This window comes from Pogonomyrmex barbatus, unplaced genomic scaffold, assembly GCF_055798465.1.
Source record: "Pogonomyrmex barbatus isolate J1 unplaced genomic scaffold, ASM5579846v1 scaffold3, whole genome shotgun sequence".
NCBI classification, from domain to species: domain Eukaryota; kingdom Metazoa; phylum Arthropoda; class Insecta; order Hymenoptera; family Formicidae; genus Pogonomyrmex; species Pogonomyrmex barbatus.
This window is the reverse complement of record NW_028297127.1, coordinates 5,833,515-5,858,079: the sequence shown is the minus strand read 5'-3', so window position 1 is coordinate 5,858,079 and position 24,565 is coordinate 5,833,515. Positions and strand designations below refer to the sequence as shown.

At 41.2% G+C, this 24,565-nt stretch overlaps 2 protein-coding genes and 1 long non-coding RNA gene across 8 annotated transcripts; 1 reads left to right on the top strand and 2 right to left on the bottom strand.

Annotated features, from left to right (window-relative positions):
• Positions 1–368: 368 nt before the first annotated feature.
• On the bottom strand, positions 369–2,529 carry Ykt6 (YKT6 v-SNARE homolog). Its single transcript, XM_011642108.3, has 4 exons — positions 2,388–2,529; positions 1,808–2,003; positions 1,466–1,737; positions 369–1,317 (listed from the first exon to the last, which is right to left on the bottom strand). The coding sequence occupies exons 2-4, from the start codon at positions 1,995–1,997 to the stop codon at positions 1,177–1,179; spliced, it is 603 nt and encodes a 200-aa protein (XP_011640410.1). The 5' UTR covers positions 1,998–2,003; positions 2,388–2,529; the 3' UTR covers positions 369–1,176.
• Positions 2,442–23,954, bottom strand: trio (trio Rho guanine nucleotide exchange factor). 6 transcript variants are annotated; one of them, XM_089079730.1, is made up of 28 exons: positions 23,733–23,952; positions 21,588–21,878; positions 21,342–21,455; positions 20,934–21,258; positions 20,181–20,842; positions 19,465–19,560; positions 18,833–19,011; positions 18,620–18,767; positions 18,349–18,540; positions 16,199–18,214; positions 15,929–16,120; positions 15,574–15,837; positions 15,146–15,502; positions 11,237–11,756; positions 10,844–10,916; positions 10,281–10,737; positions 10,112–10,207; positions 9,707–10,044; positions 9,470–9,629; positions 9,164–9,391; positions 8,897–9,085; positions 8,558–8,793; positions 6,445–6,718; positions 5,125–5,665; positions 4,508–5,051; positions 4,101–4,439; positions 3,804–3,996; positions 2,442–2,562 (listed from the first exon to the last, which is right to left on the bottom strand). In XM_089079730.1, the coding sequence occupies exons 2-28, from the start codon at positions 21,846–21,848 to the stop codon at positions 2,560–2,562; spliced, it is 8,997 nt and encodes a 2,998-aa protein (XP_088935856.1). In that variant the 5' UTR covers positions 21,849–21,878; positions 23,733–23,952; the 3' UTR covers positions 2,442–2,559. The 6 variants fall into 6 exon arrangements, with proteins under 6 accessions (XP_088935856.1, XP_088935855.1, XP_011640411.2 ...); XM_089079729.1 differs by lacking the exon at positions 2,442–2,562 and adding an exon at positions 3,506–3,708 and having other exon boundaries at positions 21,588–21,881; XM_011642109.3 differs by lacking the exon at positions 2,442–2,562 and adding an exon at positions 3,506–3,708.
• Positions 18,437–20,068, top strand: LOC148935964 (uncharacterized). The gene is made up of 2 exons (XR_016139879.1): positions 18,437–18,563; positions 18,660–20,068. It is a non-coding gene; the product is annotated as an uncharacterized LOC148935964 (long non-coding RNA).
• Positions 23,955–24,565: the final 611 nt, after the last annotated feature.

Below are 24,565 nucleotides of genomic sequence, written 5' to 3'. Positions count from 1 at the left end.
TACTTCGTACTTGTGAGTTCTATGTATAAATTATTTTCTTTATATGAATACATCATATAACATTAACATTTGAAAATATATTAATATATATTTACTGGCTCATTATACTCTTCAACATATATAGTATAAAGATTACAATTATCACTTATGTATTATACATCGAATATATTTTCTTTCTGTCAAGACACATCATCAGAGTTTTACTTACGTTGAAGTTGAAGCTTCATCGTCTATTGATCAACTTGATGAAATATGTAATAAACATTGATAATCATTTTGGTATATAATTCACAATATGTAAATACAATTATCCATATTAAAAAGGATAAGGATTGATTTGCGTATATGTTAAATAAAACGGTTAGACGTCCTTCGAGAATCTGCAATCTCTTTTCCCGTTCAGATTATAATTATGAGTAAACATGGATTCTCAACATAATTCCAATAAAATCTCACAGTTATGACATAAAAATATTTTCGGCGGTTACAAAGACTCTCTGCTAAAAAAACAAAGAACTTTTTGATTATTTGTATAACGTGATGCTGATCGTATTAGATGGGAACTTAATTCTTTTAACGAAGATACATCGTTCGTTCAATTATAACTATTCTTATCGAATCATATCTATCGATTCGCGAGATCGTTTCGAAGCCACCTCGCACTGCATGGTTTCTTTCACATAAAAAGGGCACGATTAATATTCGGAATGTGTTTAAGGCGACACTCTTGGGAATTCCATTACGGTCGTTCCCCCTCGCGTGAAACTCATCACGGAAATAATCCTTGTACGCAATTGCTTAGGACCGTTTCTCGCGAGTAGATAAGTTCTAACATTAACATCCTTATAAAAAATTCCACTTAAACTGGGAGAAAGCGGCAGTGCTTTGCTTTTGCCCGTTATTTAACTAGAAATTCATCGAATTAATATACATGTATATATTCCACTGAAAAATTTGGGTAGACTGATATCTGTTATCTCCCCTCTTTTATTAAACTTTCCCCTCCGTCCCTACCCTTCCGTCGCCCACGCGTTTTCTGCAAATCGCATACATACCGATTTGCGATTCTATACTGCAGAGATTATAAAGTCACATTTATTCTGAAAGACCAAAGCGGCAAAGCTCACTAAAAAAAAAAAGAGAGAGAGAAAAATAAAAGAAGGAAACGTATACATTCTAAGGAGCTAAACTACAGCATGAATTGGTTTTCCGCGCGGTCTTGTAAAACAACTTCGACTGAGCACTGAGTCCCTCTGATTTAGAGACTAGATCGTCCAGCTTCTCTCCCCTCTGTAGCACCGCCTCTAAGGTATTGTGCTGGTAAAAAGTATTACAAAATTTTGTATACTTATATAACATACCTTAGAGATACATATTTTACAACATATTTTACAATAGATTAAATAAATTTCATATTATAGAAATTTTTTATACAAATGAAAAAGAAAAACAGTTAGACTTTTACCAAGATAATTTTCGTCTCATCCAGATCATTTTGCATTTTCGTAAGCGCATCCGCCTCGACTGGATTCTGATACTTAGCTAGATACGTATTAATCTGTGAAAATTCAGTGGTAGCCTCCTTGAGAGTAGACCATGTCGATGGTGGATGCTTTGTTGCAAACTCATCCATCACCTTTGTAATCAGAGTATGCGCCACTCTCCTAGGATACTCATGATCTGAGATAAGAACTGCAGCGAGATTGTCAGCTCGCACATAGACATGGCACATGTACTCTACAAAAAAATCAAATATATATCATAATTGTTTGCAAAAATAATTATAAAATTATAATTTTATAATTACCTCCTTCTTTAACACTCTGCCTGGCACATGTCTGTGTCCTTTCCACAATGGTTTTACTTACAAAACACATAAATTCCTTGATACTATTCTTTTGAAAATATGAGAATGACTCTACATCATAAGAGGCTTTCAGTGTCGTCGCCGACGTAGGAGTTTTGTACAGAACAGTCAGTGCATATAACTTCACCATCTTAAGCTGCAAAGATAATAGATACAACATTGAATTCGATGACTCACATAATTATTAAAAGAAAAACAAATCTCTTTTAAATTAAAAAAAAAATGTATTACAAATTGCTGAATGACAAATTAGTTTGAGTCATTAACTTTATAAATTTTTATACTATGTATATTTTTCATTATTATGAAATCTTTTATTTGAAGTTAAGGCGTCAATTTAAATATAATCCCAAGAGAAAATAAATGCTATTTATATTTATTTTATAAGTTAAATATTTCTAATGATTTTATTTGATTTTCCAATAATTTAACATATAATAAAATACACAATAAAATTGAAAAATTGAAAAATAAATTTTCTGATTAGTTCTAAACTATAATAATGAGAAATTTGTCTTACGTGGATAAAAAGAAAGTCAAAGAATCTCAGGAAGAGAGTTTAAGTCAAACGTACGTTTTTTTATATTTATAGCGTTACACCTCAGAATCTTTGGTTATCGTTGCGAATCCTAGCGACGTATTGTCGCACGCGCGATCAGATTGTCAGCAGGATACCCACTGGCTGTGATGATTCACTGGAAAATCATATTGTTTTTTCGCGACGTATACAATCACCTCGAGCCTGCGAGGTACAAAAACAGCCATGTTGCCCATGTTGCATTTCGCGATTAATCAAGGGCGTACGATTTTTCGGGCCAGTCGCCGAGACATACGATCTAGTAATTTACTAGATATGTACCACACAACGAGCGACGATTCTAGTAACTTATTAGATCATGTTCTACGCCATTGGTTGTACTAAAGAGAATTTAGATCTATTTTCGCAGCTGCGTTTATGAATGGACTTTACCGTGTGAGGGATTTTTATGAATTTTAGGTTTATTTTTTGGCTGCTTTTGTTTTAAGAAACACAATCAACACATGTGGATATATTCTAAAAATTTACTATTAGTATTAAAAATCTGTAGTTCACGTAACGTATATTATACATTATCAGCAATAATAAATTTTAGAACACACTTTTTGATGCAAATTGACAAATTCAATCGCACTATTCGATTTTCCTCTCGAGCCTCTCGAAGCAAAAAAGTCGATTGAACGAAATTGTAAATAGGAAACGATTTACATGTGTTCTAAAATTTATTACTAACAATAATAATAATAATAATAATAATAATAATAATAATAATAATAATAATATACGTCATGTAAACTATAAATTTTTAATATTGGTATAGTAAATTTTAAAACATTGTGTCAAATAATTCTAAAGAGAAAACAGCCTATATAAACTTCTCGTATCATTCACCTTTGCTTTTTTTTCTTTCCAACATGAGAAAAGAGAAAAGATAAAAAGAATACAAGTTCTGTTAAAAATAGATTTCTCTGGGGAATACCCTGAACAATCAATGTAACCAGTTTGGCGCTAATAATGAAATTATAAAATAAAAATTAACGAGAAAAAAGAAAAACAATTTTTTATAAATATAATATATCAGTATTTAAAAAGAAGGCATCAACAGTTAAACATTTAAGTATATTCTGCTATTTACATATATAAATTTGTCATGTTTTTTTTTTTTAAGTAACATGCTTAGTGCATATTGTTAATCTTAAGAATAAAAACTGTCATTATGATCTTGACGCAATTTAAGACAGTGTGCACGACGTTCTATAAATGCGGCCATTCTAGTGGACGGTATGGTTGCGCCAGTCGATATCTGATAGAAAGATGAATAATATATTACATTTTAACGCTGTATCAAATATCAAATTAAATTATCATCATAAATTATTTTAAAGAATAGAAAATTACCTTTAACCATGGCGAACCAAGACAGATCTCTGCATTCACTCGATCCTCACCACACAGGCACAATAATCTCCCGAGAAGTTCCTTCGCATCGCTGGATATCGTCTCGAAATATTCGTCGGGAAAACAAAAATCGCACTTGAGAATATTGGCGGTGGTTTCCTCCACAGAGTCATCCAAAAACGGTGACAATCCACTAAGATATTTAGAACAAAAAAAGAAAATGATAAGGCACGCACGACAAAATAATATAATAAAAAAAGATTAAAATAATAAGTAAGCAATTCTAAAAGAAAATACCTTAACAAAACATAAATAAAAACTCCGACAGCCCACATATCTGTATAGGGACCAGTCGGTCTACCTAGCACTGACTCTGGTGCTGCAAATTCCAAATCTGCAGGAGGCGGCACAATCTCGTCGATCGGAGCTCTGACAGTTTCTCCTAGATCTATCACTTTCACTTGATCAGTTTCCTGATCGATAAGAATATTCTCCGGTTTCACATCCAGATGCGCTCGGCCGCGACAATGCAACCAGCGCAGTGCAGATAACAACTGACAGATGTATCGCGTCACCGTCGCCTCGGTGTATCTCATTTTCTCGCTCAGATATGCGAATAGCGTCGGGCCCCTGACTCTATAGAGAGTAAAGTTTATATTTATATAACTATCATTGTCATTATTGAAGTTTTCGTAAACACTCACAGTTCCAGGACGATGGTGTCCATGCCGGGGCGAGGCGCGTTTTCAAACAAAGCGAACGCTCTGACGATGTTGGCGTGATGAGTAGAGGCCAATATATCGTATTCTGCGCGTGTTAGCGATCTTGACTGTTTGTGTCGCGGAATTTGCTTGAGTGCCACCTCTTGACCGGTGCCCTTGTCTCTGGCGCGACGGACCGTGCTAAATCTACCGTTACCCAATTCGTCTAGTTCCAGGTACCTGCCCACGAATTGCTTAGCTTCCCATTCCGCGCCACTACCTGTGTCTGATCGCGACAGAGTCACTACGATCGATGGAGAGGACGTCCTTCCGTCATCGCCTACTACTCGAAAGCTATACGAAGCATCCGTCGACATATCTAATAGAACGGGAGGCTCGTTAACTTGCTTCGATACCGATACCCATTGCTGCGATGGTAAAGTTCTACATTCTATACTACACGACGTGCCACCGATCTCCTGCCTGTCCCAATCAATTTTCACTTTTGAGGATCCTAAAATGCGTGCCGAGGTACTGCTCTTCCCGCCTAAAACATAATCAGTACGTAGTAATATCTGCCGTGATATATCCTGTATTAGAATTTTCGATTAACAACGTACCTACTACGAAGAGAGAAATTCCCGCAGAGCAAGAACCCATCCCACTTTTCAGGTGACAGTGATATATCCCGGAATCCGAAGCTCGACAACCGGTGATTTGTAAGTACACAAAACCCGCGCTACGTTGAAACTGATACCGATCGCTCTCTCTTATACACTGATTCTCACCCTCCTTTTTCCAGGTGACGATCGCATTGTCCGCGTTATGCGTCTCGACAGAGAGCCTAACGATTTCTCCGACGGTCGCGCGAATCGAAGTCGGACTGTTCAGAATAGTCGGTGTTTTATCCTCTGGCACCGTCGTCGACTCGCGAGGATCAACAGCATGGCATCTCGCGAGATCGATCTTTCGCGGTCGAAATGACCACGCTCGGCTAATCGCTGAGTTCGGAATAAGACTCGCTGGGATCCACAGCTCATCCTTGGTATTCACAGGGGACACCACCAAGCCTGGACCGTCAAGGTGGGAAACAACGAGCTCGTCTCCAGCATGTAACTTTCCCCAATCTGCGGCTAATCTTACACGTGCACCTGGAACGACCTAAGGGAGTCCCTTTGTTATATGCGTATCTTCTTGGATATCTGATCACGTTATTAAGTATATCTTTTATGCAACTTGCGTCGCTACACCCCGTTTTTGTATTCACCCAGAATGCGACAGGAAGTTCGACCCAGGAAGAGCTTCCAGCACCGTAATGCAGCGATGATAGCAGGTACTAACGATAGTAGCGATTCCGGTAAAAGAAGAGATAACAGCGTAGTAACGGTATTGATTTTGACAGAATCAGTAGTAGTGTAGAATAGCAGCGGTAGAATACTTGTTACAAAAGCGATATCGATTGCGACGATTTTGTAGAGTACTAGCGGTTATGTTCGGCAACGGTGATAAAAAAACAGCAGTGTAGTACATAGTAAGTAAGAAGATGTTAGAAGCGACAGCAGAGTTTGCAGAATCAGAAGTCACTCGTTATAAGAAATTGCAGATTTTCTTCCTATTTTTTTTGGATCGTTATCCTTCGTAGGTATGTATATGTGCATTTGCTTTACGTTTGTATGAGGTCTTGTTACACAAGCTAAAAAAGATACATATGGCATTCGTGGATCATTTCAGAGTCGAGAGTTCTTTAATGACAGAAGTATAATAATCGTCGCACCGACAGAAGATAATGCGGATAAATAGCGGTAGATAGTGACAGGCATCAAGAGGAAGAGGAAGAGCCCCTTTGCTGCAATCATTAAGAATTTCAATTGATACGGGTGATAATCTATACATACACCAGGTAAAGTTGAATAAAGACCAGTCAATCAGGATTGGCTCACCGGGATGGAATTGTTGCGAATCGGCGAGCGTGTGCGTAGAGTATTCTTAAATCCCTCCAGGAAAGTTAGCCTACTCTTCGTCGGGCTGGGTGTACGCGGTTGCGTACATTCCAATCCTCCGGTATGCGAACGCTGCAAGGGTTGCTGATTCGTCCTATGGTCGTTACCCTTATTCGTCGATCCGGAGACTATCAGAGTCGGAGGAACCGATACGGTTGCTCGTATCGCAGGTTCGGACGTGGTGGTAGTGGTGGTGGTGACGGTGGTGACACGGCTGTATGCCAGCAAATCATAAATGAAATCCAAGACACAGTACTACACGTCGAGACTCGCGCATTACGATATACCTACTGGATTTTAAACGATAAAAATGATAAACGACAAAACATCTCAAGGATTCATCTCATTAAATAATGTTTAATTCAGAATCTCGAGGCGATCGACAGGAACGAGTCTCGGCACAAGCCAGGATATACGAAGAAGCCAACGTTGCTAGCAATTTGGATCTTTTGGGCGTGTCGAAGAATAGATGAGTAGGTGCTTAATGGCAACGCATGGCGGCAAGGTAGGTGGTTGGTGTAGATACACTTGGACTTGCTTCCCGCAGTACTGTGTTCTTGATGAAATTATAAGAAAAGAAGCGGTTAGTCGGGCTTGGTGTGTATATTAGATAGTAAATGAGGACAGGGATGCATATCACAATCACTCGGTCTTAATCATCAATTTACAATTTATTCTAGACAAAATTCTTACGATTCGCGAGTCAAATATAGCTTTGCTTCGGACTGTTCCTCAAATGTTGCGCATTAATATATACACAGTATACTGTCACACCACAATTCGTCCGTAGACTCGCGCGCGCGCGCGTTTTTTGTAAACGTTATTAAAATTATTATAAATATATATATTGCATATCTTCATATATTGTTACGTTAATACATCGCACTCGTAGCGCGTTTTTTCTTCTGTATATCGTCATATCGTTATAAGTCGCATGTGTGTAGAGATGTAAACGCACCTAAACAACAAAATTACGCCCCCATTGTTGTGCATATATATATATATGCATACAATACATGCACGCGTAATGCATGCGCATTGGAACGGATTAATACACGTTTATAGGCTTCTGGGACCAGGTAGTCGAGTCTAGAAGAGTAGTATACGTTAAGGAACAGAGTGAGTAAATTTTGATCCATTAAACGATAAAAAGAGTGTTAACTCTCATATACCCGCGGCACAATCTAAAACACTAAAGTTTATATTTCCGTATATATCTGATACAGAGCGATAGTTGAAGTCTACAATCGTTTTCATCAAATATGAAAAGATATATATTTATTATTTGTATGTTCCAAACTAGCGCATCGGTTTTTTAATGACGGTCTCTCACAAAAATTTGGAAGTAATGTTTACCTTAACGATAATTTTCAAAAATATCTAGTCCATGCGCAGATACTTGATATCGAAAATTTAATTTTGTTGCTGCTCAGTCATCTCTCGCCAAGGAAAACTCATTTCCAAATCCATCCAGCTGCGAGTCATTAAAAAATAATGCAACACTTTTGAGACACCCTGCATAAACTCTTCTTGTAAAGTGTATTGTATTTCTTATTAGCCGATAAAAATGTAAGTTTTGACGTGTAAGTGCTGTGTTATGTGTAAGATATTCTTTAAGCTCCTGCGCGGAAATATTATTAAATACTGCATTTTTGTTGTTTCCTCTGTACTACAAAAGCAAGATATCATCATCAGATGTAAAGGTAATCCAGAAAAGGAATGTGAGAAAAATGACTGGATACGTGCAGATATCTTTTTTTAGCATGTGGTATTAATAACAATGTAGGCACCAAGAAATATCCAAACAGTGGAGAATAGTTAATTTTCGATAAAGGTGAAAGTGGAGCTGAAGGGCGCAGAGGAAAGCAGGCGATGATTTTTTTCTTTTTTTTTTTTTTTTTTTTTTTTAGGATACGACTAACGATTATCTAGCTCTCACGGCGATTGTATCTTCTTTTTATATAAAATATACAAAAATATGTCGAAACGAATATTCACAGATCGGATATTAAAAGAGAGTCAATGTATAATTTAATGTGTTAGAGACGCTTACAGTGGATCTTTGGTAAGTTCCTTCTGGTAGGCAATTGGTGATTGTATCGCCTTCAGAAAGTCGCGCTGTGTCTGCAGGATAGCGGTGATGGTGTCTACCCATTCCTGCCTGCGCGGTCCACTACTTTCTTCAGCTACGCTACAAGAGAATCCTAATCCAGGGTTTCGGGGATCCGTCGATCGGATGATAAACTTTTCTGGATCGTCGTTCGAATCTTCAAGACTCATTTTGTTTACCTGTGTACAGTATACATCGATTTGATAAAAATAATTTCTTATTTTAAAAAAATGAGAGCAACTCCTACAATAGAAATGAGAATTAATTGATAAACAGCGTTACCTGAATGTGTGCTTTATATATGTAAACAGGATTGGTGAATTGCGTTTTCTTGCCGACGGTTTCACTAAAGATAATATTCTGTTCGAAAAGAAAGACCTGCCATTCCTTTCCTCTCGTCGATACATTTGATATTTCCGATACTAAAAGCGGGCCGTGTAACAAGAGTTTCCCTTGCGCCGTTATTTTACCCTGAAGAAAATTAAACGCAACGGACTTTCGAGAACGTTTTTATCACGTAGAACGAGGGGGAAAAAGAGCAATACTCACGTCAAAACCTTGTAATCTTCCAACGTCCATCATATCGTTTGCAGCTTTAGGAATAACTCGCATGACATGAGCCGCCGCTCTGAGGCCTTCGATTTCCGATAACCTTTGAGTTCGTTCAGTGAGGCGCAGTGCCTCCCGTAGAAGAAGTTGATATTTTGTAATCCTTTGTACGGGCTTGATCAGCAAGTCGCAGAGTTGCAAACGATGCCCAAGTTTTTGCCTAAGTTCCTGCAATACATACGTTTCTCTTTCATTTAGATGTTTCCGCTTTTATGCGTAGTTGGCTTATTGATTTTTGCTGATTACCTCGAAGTAAGTATCTATGTACTCGGACACGATGTATTCCGAAACGGGCTTGTTCTGACAATAAACCACATACATGTGCAGCTTTCGCTCGTAACGTTTAAAGAGAGGTCCGAGCTCTTCAGGACGTTCCAAACAGCGTTCTAGAGCTTTGAGGAAGAAACTGAAATCAGGAAACGCCGATGTAAAAAATATTCCAACGGGATAGCTGTTGAAATTTTAACGATGAATTCGACTCACTCTCTGTGCCACTCGTAGATAGCCTCTACGTTACCGAAAACCATCTTATCCTTTCCGGCGCGCAGATCTTCCGGCATGGGGATTTCGCACTCGGGATTTCGCATTAGTGCCATGTAACCTTCAACTATCTGTTTTAAGTCATTGACGTAATCTCTCTCGGTGTCCACCAGCTCGCGTATAACGAACTGCCGCTTGGCAATCGCAGTACTCTCCGGGTCCGCTTCCTCGGAAGTGACCGCGTTAATAGTCGCGTTACAATACTCTTCCTCGTTGCTCAACGATTTTCCGTTAGGAGTTCGCATGAGACTATGCCTTTCCTGATTTTCTGTATGTTGCTCCTGTTAATGATACGCGTAGTACTTTGTGCAATGCACAGGTTTGTGCATGTATTGTAAACGAACTTACCATTCTTTCCTTTACGATTTGCTCGATTTCCGAGAGATCAGCCGTTGTAGCACCACCATCGAGAATCTTCGTCGTACGTTCTGACAAACTGGTCGACTGTATAAAATAAAGCGATTGATAAAATAAAGAGAAGATTCGAGGACAGCCAAAAAAGTAATCGAATACTCACTCGTTTTCCAGGCAATTCACTCGGTATCGTAGACCCCGACGGACCATTCGCGGTCGCTACGAGTATCGGTTCGGTTATAGGCTTCATCGGAGGAGGAAGTTCCAAATCGTCGTCGGCGTCTTCGCCACCGTTTTGTTCCTGCAAACTCGTCACCGCCGTGTCGTCGCTTTCCGTAACGTCCGCATCCACATCTACATCTACTTCGACCTCTTGCTGTTCCTCGCCCTCCTCCTCTTTATTGACCTCCTCGCCTTCTTGCACCTCAGCCTCCGCCTCGAACATCGCCTTACCGGGCCGATTGTGCTCGACGCCGCTCGGTAATTTAAAGCGTTTGTCCGAGCTACTTTTCTTCAAAGACGGCCCAATCAAAGGAGGCGATGACGTCGGCGCGGCTGTATTGGTTTTCTCGACTTTACCTTGACTAAGTTTGCGTAAAGAAGGTGGGAGCCACTTCCGTCTATAAACAGAAACACCCGGCCATGGTACATGATTATCGTTGCACGTATGACATTTCGAGATAAGCGTGAGACATTTAGACGATGGAGTTTCTATGGAATGCTTACCCGCTGAAACCTCGTCTCTTGTTGCCAGGTGAATTTGTACTAGCCGATCCGCTACCATCGCTTCCGGCGGTTTCTGTTAATTTAAAACCAATCGTTATTTCGTTTCTCATAAAATCACGCTCCGATTTATCACGGTTATCAGAACTGATAAGAGGCGAGCATGCGATCGCGTCATCGAGCCAATTTGCGGTTCACCGACTTCCTGCTAGTTCGTTGGTTCGACTACCATGCCAAGGCTTTTTCATTTCTTCATATACCGTGTAACCTGCTACACCGCTGTTTTTCTCACATCATGCATACATTAGCACAGGAAAAAATGAGAAAGTCAAGTTTGAGAAATGGGAACAGTTTGATACATCAAATTCAATCAGCCATCTCCTCGCGTTCACTCACCCGCGTCCTCCGATAGCATCGGTGACAGCACCGCGGACGACAACACGGTCAACGAGGATGCCTGCTGCGTCGCCGGTGTGATTCCGGCTACGGCAGGCGGCAACGTATTGGCGGTGGTCGACGTGACGGCAGTTTGCTGCTGCGCTTGGACAATTGCTTGATTGATTTGCTGCTGATGGTACGGATGATGATGCGACTGCTGCGGCTGTTGATGATGATGCTGGTGCGACTGTTGCTGTTGTTGCTGCTGCTGTTGCGTGGACGCTTTTCTGGACGGTGAAGTTTTGCAGGAAGCGGTCGGCGGCTGTTTCAGGGCGCTGGTGGGCACCAGGCCCTCCGCGGCCGGTTCGGCCTGCCCGGGGGTGAGCGGCAAACGCACTAGAGTCCATTCGCCGACGTTGGTCGTGCCGCTGGTGTTCTCCAATACTTCGACCTGCTGCCCCTTCGTCACGCTGAGCTCCCTCGAGCCCGGGGCGGCCATATGATCGGCGACCACCCACGTCATTTCGACGACTCCAGTCTAAAAGCATGCATCGAATATCTTCAGTAGATTCCGTAAAAGATCGCGATTCATGGTCGACGTATGTTAGATATCCGCGCGAATACCAGGGTGGGAGGTCGATGGGAGGAAGAGCAATTGATGGAAGAGGAAGGGGCGAATATAGAAATGAGATAATTAGCCGAATGCGATGTGTCTGTGTGCGCGCGTGCGTGAAAGCGGCGACGGCGGCGACGACGGCGACGACGGCGACAGGGACGACGGTGGAGGTGGCGGTGGCGGTGACAGTGACGGCGAGCAAGGGTAGCGGAGGGTGGGTGTCGGGATAAACCGAAAGCAGGGAAGCAAAGCGAAGAGGAAGAGCTGCCCTCTCGTGCTTACGCAAGCGTAGACGGGTCGATACGATCGTCCTCTCTGTTTCGCGACCGAGGGACCCGCGACTCTCCCTCTCGCTCGCTCTCGCTGCGCGAAAGACCGATTGTCTTTGAATTTGCGGATCGACGGAGCGAGATTCCAGAGATCCGATTATTGACGCCCGAATGATTCTGATCAGTCGGATCAGTGTCACCGGGTGTCCCTCGCTCGCTCGTTCGGTCGTTCGTTTTCTTGCGCGCGCGGCCGCCCTTCCGCGACGACGCTTTTAAATCGCACGCGGATTCCGGCGTTTTGAAAATAGCTAATGTCACGACACCGCGGTACTTTGACGTCGCTATAAATACCGCGCGTGTGCGTGTATCATATTGACCGAGCGTCGTGCTCGGTTTGCCGCGTTTCAACCGACAACATCGTCCCTCTCATTCTCTTCCACTTCCTCCTTTTTCTCGTCGCGCGTGAGAGGCGCGCGATTGTTTGTCCGACGTGGGCCGCGAATGGTCCCGCCCGATGGTTCGCCCGATTTTCGTACATTCCGCGAGCCAAAATAGAATTTTCCACGTGCCAAGTTCCCTCAACGCAACGTCGTTAATTCGCGCCACCGCTCCGCTCCGCTCCGCTCCACGTCGCGCCGCACCACATGCGAAAACGACCGAGGTGACGAAGAAAGAGGGAAAAAATATACAGAAGCGATAAAGAAACGCGAAAAAGATTACGTTATCGCCGACGGCGACGCTCCCGAGATCCCGAGATACGTGCTCGTTCAACGCGAACTCACATCGCGAATTCCCAGATGATTCAATCAACAGATTCATCAACACATCCGTATCTATTTCCGTAATTCCAAAAGAGAACCGGATGGAACTTATTGAAATTCCATTGTACTGATCTCTTCCAGAGATATCTCTAGATATAGACTACTGAGTTTCCGCGAAAGACATTTGCCGGTTGAAGAAGCGATTTATGAAAGGGACCTTAAGAACTCGCAGAAAGGAAAAGAGATGACGACGTCATAAGATAAAGATTCTCCTCTCGCGAACAGGTCAAGTATCGTAGCGATACGGTAGTACCTGAGCCAAGGAGGGTTGACGGCGCAGAAGTCGGGCCTGGAACGAGCTTGGCGTATCGATGGTGTGCTGCCTGGAAAGGGTCGCGTGCGGCGGTGCCGCGGAACCCTGGCGGAACCACGGCAGGGAGATCTTCCTGCGCGCCTTCTGGGCGATCGTCGCCGGTTTCCCGGCCGGTGACGTCATGATAAATAACTTGGCTCCGACCCTACGAACGGCACGGCCTGCGGTACGGGTCTTCAGACGCGCGGTCGCGACCGCGGAATGCAGAAGGGCAGGAACGACGTGGACATCGCGTTATCGTTCAAGGTGGAACGTCTTCGAACGTACGACGGTACGCAGCGGTGCGTCCATGACCCCGTTTTCGTGTTTCTTTTTTATCTTCCTCCCTCTTCCCTCCGGCAAGAAGGTCAGGGTTTTTACCGATTCGCCTAGCGTCTCACGATCAGTGGTAGATCCTCAAGTGGATCCATCCGACCCGGGAGTCGCGCCCGTACTGATCGTCGGCCTCCCGACCGTGCGAAGTGACGAGATTATAACTAACCCAACCCAACTTGCGCCCCACCCAACCCTGCGCAAGTACTGGTCTCCGTGGCCTTCCCCGTGTCGTGTCGCCATCCCTATTACAGGGGAGGGGGGGGGGGAGAACCCATAAGAAACCAGGTAGATCGTGCGGCATGTTCGGAATCAAAAGCGGGTCGATTCGGAAGCGGATCATTCTGGAAGCGAGGGAGGCAGAGTTCAATTTTTATAAGCTCCGGAGGAAGGTATTTACAGTCTGGATCCTGCAAGGATGGAAAACAAATGTAAAGGTTGAAGGTACAAAGGGTAAATAAAAAATCATTAACGATTATTCCTACGGCGCAGGATGTTCTACGATCTATGATCCTATGGATCTATGAACTTTTATTCGTGAATTATCTCAATTTATACTCCATTCTGCTTTAAAAAGAGAGATGTCAAAATCATTAATAGTCCATTAGTTTCAAATAATTGAAGATCTAGGGATTTTATATTTTATATTTTTATATAAGACAAAACTATTTTTACACATTTAGAAATATAATAATTGAAAATAAGAGAAATGTTTAATTATAAATTGCAATTGCTTGCAAAGTGTTTATTACACATATTATATATTTTCACATTGCAATGTGTGGGCGATTACTTTGTTTGCCTTTATCAAAATTTTTTTATTCAAATAAAATTTTTTATTATAATTTAAAAGTTATTATACATTTTTTTATTCCTTAATACAAAATTGAAGCTGTTATAAAAGCATTAAAAAACGATAAACTCGAATTGAGATAAATATGACAAAATTGGAGTTGGTGGCTATGTGATCAATCGCTAATGAATTAATATTAATGTATTGAGCATAAATGTCTAGTTGATTCTTCTAAAGTAGTTTTATATTTTTCAAATAACAATAGCATTAATGTATTACTCTAAAAATTTAATACAAATTATATAGAAATGCTAGATAATAATTAACAATAAAAATTGAATTTTATATTAAATAATTACATATAACAATCTCTAAAATTATATAAAAAAAAATTGATTTTAGAAAATAAAAATAGTAATCATCTATTTCATTTAAAATACGTAAACTACTTTCAGTTTTTTTTCCTTTTCTTTTTTTCTTTCTTCATCTCTCTCTCTCTCTCTCTCTCTCTTTTTTTAAGCGATTAACATTGCATCAAAAATTAATTATATCTACAAAAATACATGCATGTAATATTTAAATCTCGTGCAATTCTCTCAACTTAATCTCTTCCGCGTGACAATAAGAATCACTCACAATTTTCATCAAATTTTGTTTTTAGTGCAATTTAAAAATTTTAATTATATCTTTGATGAGTTTCAATATGTCGTGTAAAAAATCAGTTTTGTAAAATATTTATAAATATAAAATAAATATAAAATATTAAAATATTTTTTTTTCTAATAAAAAAATTCATATCTTACCTTATCAGAATCCGTAGTATTAGTCGAACCGAAAGAAGCTAAGGAATTCCTATCGAGATTCTCCACACTTTCGTCCAAGGATGCGCATTCTTCCAGATCTCTACTGGAACGTTGACTGGAGCTCTTTTTGGCAGGGCTCTTAGGCATATTCTTACCCAAGAATGTCTCTTGAATCACTTCGCGTAACCGCATCACCCACAACTGCTTCGCGTCCATTGAGTTCGCCCGCAGCACTACGCGCGTATCGCTAGTCGGTGCCCGTCCTGTCCATACCGCAAATTTGCATTCGTCGCCTTCGATATGCTCGGTCACACCCAACTCGGAAGTCAACAAGCGATTTTTATAAACGTATTTTACCTAAACAGACAATAGATGTTAATGTAAAATAATATATTCTATTTAATCTTAAGGGCAAAACTACCGCATACCTTTCCTGCGGAATCCTTCACTTCCTTAGTAAAGAGAAGATACAATTCGAATAGAAATATGTGACGATCTCTCCCTTTCCTGATCAATTGTTTTGGGTCCCATACTGTGAACGAATCTTGCAATACAACATCACCAAGTGCATCTATACTAACGTCGCAACCTTCCAGTAGACTTAAATGTAAGGCATCGTTAGCTTTTTTAGGCACATTTAACATCACTTCTAATCCCTCTTTTATTTCGCCCTGTCCTTCTTGGCAGCAAGCCTGAGAAAAGAACAATTTTTAATTATATCTCATAAGTCAATTTTTAAAATTATATCGTAAGCCTAAGAGATAGGTGCATATCATTGAATACCTGTAAGTCTTTAAGTAGCAGTTGATACTTAGTAATTCTCTGTACAGGTTTGATTAGATATGCAGCGATTGGATGTTCTACTCTATGCTTTCTCTGCAATTCCTCAAACCATGTTCCACCGTGCGTTATTAACAGTTGATTGCTCTCAGGTTTATTCTTACAGTAAGTTACGTACATGTCGAATTTAGGTGCCTGGCGGAATCAAGCGATCGTTATGTATAATATTGCGTTTCTAATGTTTAATATTTGAATTTAATATACTATACTCACCCATACTACAAAACAATGTCCTACGTCTTCCGGCATGGTCTCGTATTTTTCTAACTCTCGTAGAAACACGTTACTGTGAAACTGATGTATCTCCTCTATATTACTAAAAATGATCGATTCCCGATTTTGCAAACCGGCCGGAACATTTCCCTTTCCGCATCGCGTCTCGTCCAAGAAGCAACGAATGCAGGTTTCCAAGTCTTTTACATATGTACGTTCAGTTTGCAGAAGTTCAGCCATAATAAACTCTTTTCTTCGTGCAGATCTTCTTTTCTCTTCGTTCAATTCTTTCAGATCTTTACCCTTGATCTTCTCTTCCAGCAATGGATCCGAATTCCGATCGATTGAGAGATCTCTGTGTACCTCGTCGGGTTGAATACCCAGATCGCCTTCGATTTGCGTTTTGTAGCAATCCATTCGCGCGCTAAAGTCCTTGTATCGCTGATCGACCTCGGCAACAGCCTGCTTGATTGCCGCGGCATGAGCGTGACCTCTCTCGACCAGATTGTCAGCGAGCTGAATCAACAATTTTACTCTTTCTCTCGTTTCCTTCGCTGCGCCTTTAAACTCGATGTGCTCTTGCAACAATTGTTCATTTTCAATACGATTTTTACCAACGTTCGTATGCGTCGCTAAATACAATTCTCCAGTTTCCTTTATCCACTCGAGAGCTTGTTTCGCACTACGTTCAAACAGAACATATTGATGACATTGATCTAAGCGTTTCTTTCGCTGCGTCCAATACTCGAGTACTTTGTTCTCCTTACTGACTAATTCCTCTAAAATATTCTTGACTTTGTTTGCGGAACCGGCGCTGTTGGCATGATAGCTATAAAATTGTAGACTACGATTGATATATTTTAAGAACGTTTCCCCAGTACGTCGTACCAACGTACACGCTTTTAGGAAGGCTTCTTTTTGTTCCTGATGTCTGGTAATGTTCGCTGGTATTCCGGCAGCCTTTTCTCCGTCGGCACACCAGTCGTCATCCACGTTGTATTGTATTTCTAAACTGTCGAGAACTGAACGTACCGAGTCCACTGTTTTATAAAAATTAAAACTGGCGGTAATTAATTTATGTCGTTCCTCCGCACAGGTCACTAATTGCTGCCATCGTTTCGTAACGTCCTCCGCCACTTCTCTAATGCTTTTAGGATCATAATGATTTCCACTTATCAACGCGTCTGCTTTGTGTTTCACTTGTACGGCGGATGCGTGAGTATTTGTTATCGCGAGTTGAAAATGATAATGTTCCTTCCCTAATTGATCGGCGTCTTCGAAATCGTCCGGTATCCTCAGCGAAGCCAGCAATATCGACTCACCATTACGTATCCACTTGATCACATGAGAAGCGTCCGTCTGTAACTGCAATAATTGAGAGGCTTGCTCCAGCCGTACCCTACGCATCTCAGCGAGGTCCTCCGCGTCCAATTCTCGCTCATTAAGAAACTCGAGAAGCACCTGCACCCGTGCCGCCGCGCTATGCTGACCGTCCGCCATAATACACACCCCTGCCTCTTCTAAGACTTGCGCCAATTCCTGGCCACGGTGCAGAATTTGGAATGCGGTATTTTGCATATGAGCAACCCCGTCATTATGCACGCGCAGCAATTGCTCGGGAGAACCTTCACGCGGCGGACCCTGCAGCTCCTGCGCCCACATCTCCAGCTGGCCACTCGCCTCCAGCGCGTCGCGCTCAAAGACACGCAATCGTAAACACAGTTCTAATCTCAGCTTCTTGGTCGCCCACAAGTCTTCCAATTCCTGTCTCAAGGTAGCTAATCTGTCCAAGGCCGATTCCACCGCCGATATCGAGCCAGTTGTGTCGGGCGCGTCGGTCGCCTCGCGAAGTTCTTGCAGTAGAGCTTCGCCCTGAGCTATCGTCGAAGCGCATGCCTCGAGACAAGACGACCTATGCTGCGCGCATTGTTCCAGTAACCTTTCCGCCGTCTCCAGATTTTCCGCGACCTCATCCTGCTGCAATTCTTGACGTAGCTCGTCTACCCATCCAGTGAGCTGTGAAACGAAAGCATATTAAAATAGCATCGATATATATGCATACATGGATATATATCTGTTTATTGTTACAACAAGCCGTCATGCTTGATTTAAATAACTCTACAGAGCGTACGTAATCGATATAAACGTACCTCCTTTTCATGAGTATAAAACACTACTGCCAGATCTAATCTACGACGCCGTTGCTCAACTCTCGCTGCAAAACTACTAACGTGAGCTTCCAACTCCTGCGCTACCGCGTATATTTCATCAGGCGCGCATTCTCCCGTGTGAGCAAGTTCTTCGGCAGCTGTCAGAAGTTTGGTCGCATTCGTGTATGTATTCTACAAATAGAAGAATCTTCACGGTTAGGCATATTCACACACGCAAAAATATTTTATAAAAATATATATTAAAGCTCACCTGAGCAACATTTTCAAAATGTTCATGGCTTTTTTGATAGACACGTGCTTTCTGCAAATTACGACCTACACCCGTGTTTTTCCTAATGAAGACTTCACCGTGATTCGTCAACCAATCGAGAACTTGTTTCACATCCTCTTGAAACAATCTAGAAATCATAAATGCATGCGTTACTATTTATAAAACGGTATGTCAGCTTTATTACTTTCGTACTTTAATGCAAGCCGTTGATGCAACTTGACTTTGCGAGCGTGCCAACGAGCTTCCAATGCTCTATGATGACCAAGAATCTGATGAATAACGGCTAACACATGGGATGCACCCTCGCTATAATCGGCTGCTGGATTACCACTTGTTCCGGTATGACTGTCGATGTTGTGTCCATCTTGACTCTGCATAAATTAAATATGAAAACGTTAATATAAGCCATTTTAAAAAGTACATTATTAATTAATTAAACAATATTGCATGCGTTCTGATTAATACAATTAGATATCACTATTCTAACAAGCTTTTTATATAGAGTTATAATGTAATAATTAGAGCATAAGCAAGCATATTTATATATTAATCCCTGCAAATAGCATTTACAGAATAATCCCTCTTCTTTACATCAATCATGCAAAAAGCAGTTTAAATTTAATTAAAAAATAATGAAAGCACTTACTATCTCGCTCAATTGTAATTATAAATATTTCTTTTTCAAAAGCTTAATATATATGAATTAAGCTTTGCTTTCTAAAAAAAGATTAAACACACATGGACGTACACACATGGCTTTAATAAAAAAAAAAGAAAAAAAAAGAAAAAAACAATAATTGTTCCTGTAAACACCATTAACGTACATGTTTTCTGGCGACATGGTCAATTCCTTGTGGTTGATTACAGACTTGCACAAGATGATCCAGTTGATAAAGAAGCTTCTTACTGGTACTATGCACCTAAGAATTTTATCCAAACCCACTTGAGAAATATTCACAATATTTAATTAAGTATATGGTTAAGTATATGGTGTCATATATATATATATTGGGATAATTAAATAATATAAATCAATTTTTTATTAAAATGGCGGAATAATAAAGTACTATAATAAATATCGGTATAAATAAACGTGCGCCTGTACAAATTCGTTCGAGAATACTGAGACGCCTGGGTTATAAGGAAATTCTTTAAATGTTAATCATTGCGGAAAATTTGCGGATAGGTATTTCCAATAGCACCCAAGTACCAAGCGAGTAATGGATTCCATTGCCGTAAGCTTTAAAAATTGAATTTCTCGTACATAATCGACGCGAAATGTGTCCGACCCTGAAGAATGGGCGCTCACATTATGACATACTTGCAGCATTGAACCCAGGCCGCTCAATAACGCTTGATACGCATTGTAAACCTGTTAAATATCAGATAAACTTACAGTGTAAATGAAAAGGAACGTATGAAATGAAAGTTGAATTGATTTACAATAATGTAAAAAGTAATCTCGTCCACTCCCAACGCTATGGCGTCGAAATCGATCGTATAATGGCGAAGCATATGTTAAGAATAAATGAAAATTTACCTCCGTATACGCCTGACACATCGCTTCGTAAAGTGTTTGATGTTGGCGAATGTGAGATTCGAGCACTGGAATTTCACTGGGCAGATTACTAATCTCGCATGCCTGACTCCAGCCAGCCACGTTGTCAACATATTGTTCTGCTTTATGATGAAACACTACACTTAAACTAAGTACCGCGGTACGCTCGTCGAGACCCGCAGCAAACTCCTTCCAAGCTCGATCCAGACGTCCCGCTACTGCTCGTACATGCCCGGCCGCGTAATGCTGCGTCTCCAACAACTTGCCAGCCATTGTGAGGATTTTATTTATGTTCACATAAACGTTCATTGAACTCATTGTGAAATGTTTATGTTCCTCCTGCAGATTTTTCGCTAATTGATACGAGCGGCCGATTTCTACGTAACTGGCGAGAAACGCTTCTCGGTTGTGGCAAATCCAATCGAACATCTTTTCGCAATCCTGCTCGAACAATCGCAGTTGAAAACATTGGTCCAATTTCATCTTCTTGATGTGCCACAGCTGTAGCAGATGCTGTTGCGCGGCGTGCACGGAATCCAAATGCTGAATAACTAGAGTAGCCATCCGTGCTCGTCCATCGGAATCTGCGCAGCTCGCCGCCCCATTGTCAATACTTCCTCCTTCCCCACCCGTCGCTGTCGTACCTGAGAACACATTTATATGCATTGTATAATAACGGGGTTTTCATGTCAGTTTCATGTCATTCGTATTCAAGAAAAGGTAGAAAGTGCTAACTATTGTTAAATCGTTGAAGCAGGCGCTGTCCAACAACTTCGATATCTTCCACTGGAACTTTCATAATTTTCTTTTTCATCTCATTATGCAGATCAATTCCATGCTTAGCTCCCGCAACGTCGTCAGCAAAGTCATTTCGACTAAGATCTTCTTGCAAGTCGTCCAATCGATCGAGAAGATCCGCTGCCTGCCACGTAAAGTCTTCTACAACTAATCTAGTATCGATCCACTGGGCATGATCGTATTGTAAGGATCCATCTAAATCTGCAGTGAGCTGAGAGGGATCTATGACCTTTACAAGAGCTTCTAAGCTAATCGTATTAATCTGAAATTAATAACTTTGTGAACATTTGTAAATATAATAGTCAAAATGTAATTAGAGTCACATAATAATTCCGATACACCTACCTCAAAGTTATATTTCTTTTGCTTGCCCAACGAAGTTCTCTGTTTCTGCCAAAAATTCTCCGGTTTGATAAGAAAAGCTACGTGAACTGTACGATGAAAATGCTCGTGTAACACCTGAATGAAAAAATTTTCATATTAATTTCATGCCCAATACTTTCATATATAATTTTTACATAATCGATACGAGGTAAGAAGCTGAAATTGGCATTCAAGCCAATATTTAAAGAAGGAAAGAGAGTTAGAAACCTTTAAAATAGGCTTGACCGAATCCCACGTTGTACCACGCATATCCACAATCACGGTAAATCGCAGACCCCTGGCTTCATCGCTCGGGATGGCGAACAGATACTGCAGGAGACGTCTGTAATCCTCAGGTTTCGCGCGCTCACGTCTCGGCGTGCTCGGAAACAAAAGCACAGGTCCCCCCCTACGATCCCGTCCACCCGGTAGTATCGCCAAACGTTCTTGCAACAATGGCAATACTTCTGCGGCTCGTGTGCCATCCATTATCCTCACTTTTCATTAAATGGTCATGATCTGCTTCCGTTAATAGACAAAATAGACACTTGCGTTAGACCTTCGTCGTTGTCCTCGTAACACGAGGGCCTGAAAATCCTAGTGGTGTAAATCTGTACGATTCATTGTTATTTGGGAAACAATGGAAAACAATCAACGAAAACAAATGCCGAGATATCTCGGTATAAACCAAATGTTTGATTTATTTTACAATAGAGATTTGTTTTTTTCCCCATCATTTCGTCAAACTGTATCAAAATTTTCTTTTTCATTTTTAACAAACTTTGAATATTCATTTCATTTTAAATAGTTGGCGATAAAAAGATTATTATATCTGTTTTTCATAACTGAATCGACTTACTTAACATGAAATAAATACGTTTGAGATAAAAAAAGAAAATGTCTTTTTCAATTGAATTTTCTGCACCGTTCATTTTTTTACTCCATTTTTCTCTTCATATTAAAAAGAAAAAAAAATGAATTGTGCAAAAGTTCAGATAAAACAAATAGGTCTAAAATTTTAATGCAGTTCAATGCAACAATAGACAGGGAGAAGGGGAACAGGCCTCATGGAATTGAACAAAAGACACCCGGAGTAGAAGAGAAATGTTATTAAATTTTTCAAAATTTTTATGACTCACACCACTATGACTCTCAACTTCTCAAATAATGCCACAATTGTGAATTAAGAATATTATATATACATTGTTCAATAATCAAAAAGATCAACATTTCACATTTGGATCTTCAAATAACAATTTATTTATTTGTCTTAATAAAAATAGCTGTACAATTATAAAATCTGGCAGAGTTTCAAACATTGGACACTCCAATAAATTCGCCTCCTAGGAAGGCAATGTAAAGAAGGGGCGACTCTGCTCCACAAATGCATTCGGCGAAATAGTCAAATTCAAGGTCATTATATACACACACACACACGTACACACAGTGCGCATGTGTGTGTCACGTATACATGATATATGTGTACACAATATGTGTGTGTGTGTGTGTGTGTGTGTGTGTGTGTGTGTGTGTAAATGTGAATATACGCACTCGTATCGCACGCGCATATAAATACAATACACCGATTAGGGACACTACATCCCGTTTCTGTCACTGTTCCCTAATCGGGGAGGCTGGCGGCGTCTGTACGAGAGCAGAATGCGAGACGCGAGAACCGTTGCGCTCGCGGCGTGGGAGTGCGCACGCGACGTGATACACGCGTATCGGAATAGCACGCATGCACGTACATACACACCATACGCATTATCCATCCCTTCGCTAGTGGTCACTCCCTTCCCCCCCCCTCCTGATTCATGTCAAAATACTACTATCGCGGCTTGCTTCAATTCCTCCGTTGGCGGACACTCGCTTACTTACCGTGGGCCGTCGTCGCAACCACACGCGCCGCACACTAGCCGCACACTCGTGGGAGACTAACGGTACGGGGATGTATGCGGCGGCGGCGGCGGCGGCGGCGGCGGACAGGAGTCCGGTGAACCCCGCGTGGCGATATCGCGCGAACGCGACCGATAATAGAACGTTACCGGGGGAGAAGTGGACAATCAATCGTTTTACCCCTCTAAGCGACTTGTCGCGGATATACAAGACAGAACGGGATGTTTTCGATTCTGTCATTCCTTTTTTTTTTTTCTTCTCCCTCGATTGGAGGGGACTCTTCGATATCACGCCTCGACGAGGCTGCTCGGTGGTCTCGCCGAGATCCTTGATGCGAATCCCCGAGCGACTCGCCACGCCAAGCGAATCGTCACGCCAAGCGAATCGCCGGACGAGCATCGCATTCCGCTAGCGTGCGCGCGAGGATCTCACGCGCGTGGTAAACGGGAAGGGTCCCTGTAAAATGCGGAAGCTCACCTGCAGGAAGCTCGTCCGCGGCAACCTCGCCGCCTTTATTCCCTGTCGTCGTGTCAGCGCGCCCGAGTCACTCCGCCGCGCCGGCCTACCGTTCATATTGTCGTTTCATCGGCGTCCGAAGTCACAGGCGACCGTCACGCGAATCGAGCCCCGAGATCATCGCTGCCATGTTCGAACGATCAGCCTCCACACAAACCTCGCTCGCCAATTACTGTCCGTGGGGGGACAGCACGAGTCGTGCGAATCCGCGAGGGATTACTATTACTGGCCGTCCACACGGCGCATCCGCGATATTCGCATTTAAATGTAACATTAAGGCGTATCTGGAACGAATGAGAGGTTCTTCATTGCAGCTGCTTTCGAGCATCGATATTCGATTGGTTGAAATTTAATGCGGTTCTTACAAAATTTTGTAAATAGAGGAACAATTCTTTGAATTTAAATCTGAAATAGATTCTTTTTTTACAAAATATATCACATTTCATTTACTTTTTGTAAAAAAACAGGAGGAACAATTTCTTGAATTTAATTTGATTAAACATACATTTTTTTTCTACAAAATACGTCATATTTTATTTACTATACAACATAAAACAAAATATAAATTATATTTTATCATTAAAATGCGCTTTGATTTGTTACATCTTTGTTACATGTTTCATGAATCACCTTGCTCTTTCTCCGTTAGAATATCATTTATATCGTTACACCATTTGTAAATGTAAAACGCAACTATGTGTGATACTAAAAATTTTTTTAGCAGAACATTATGCTGTGAACAATTCAACCAACGTAAATCCATTCGTGTGTATAATTCGGTTTCCAACATCAAC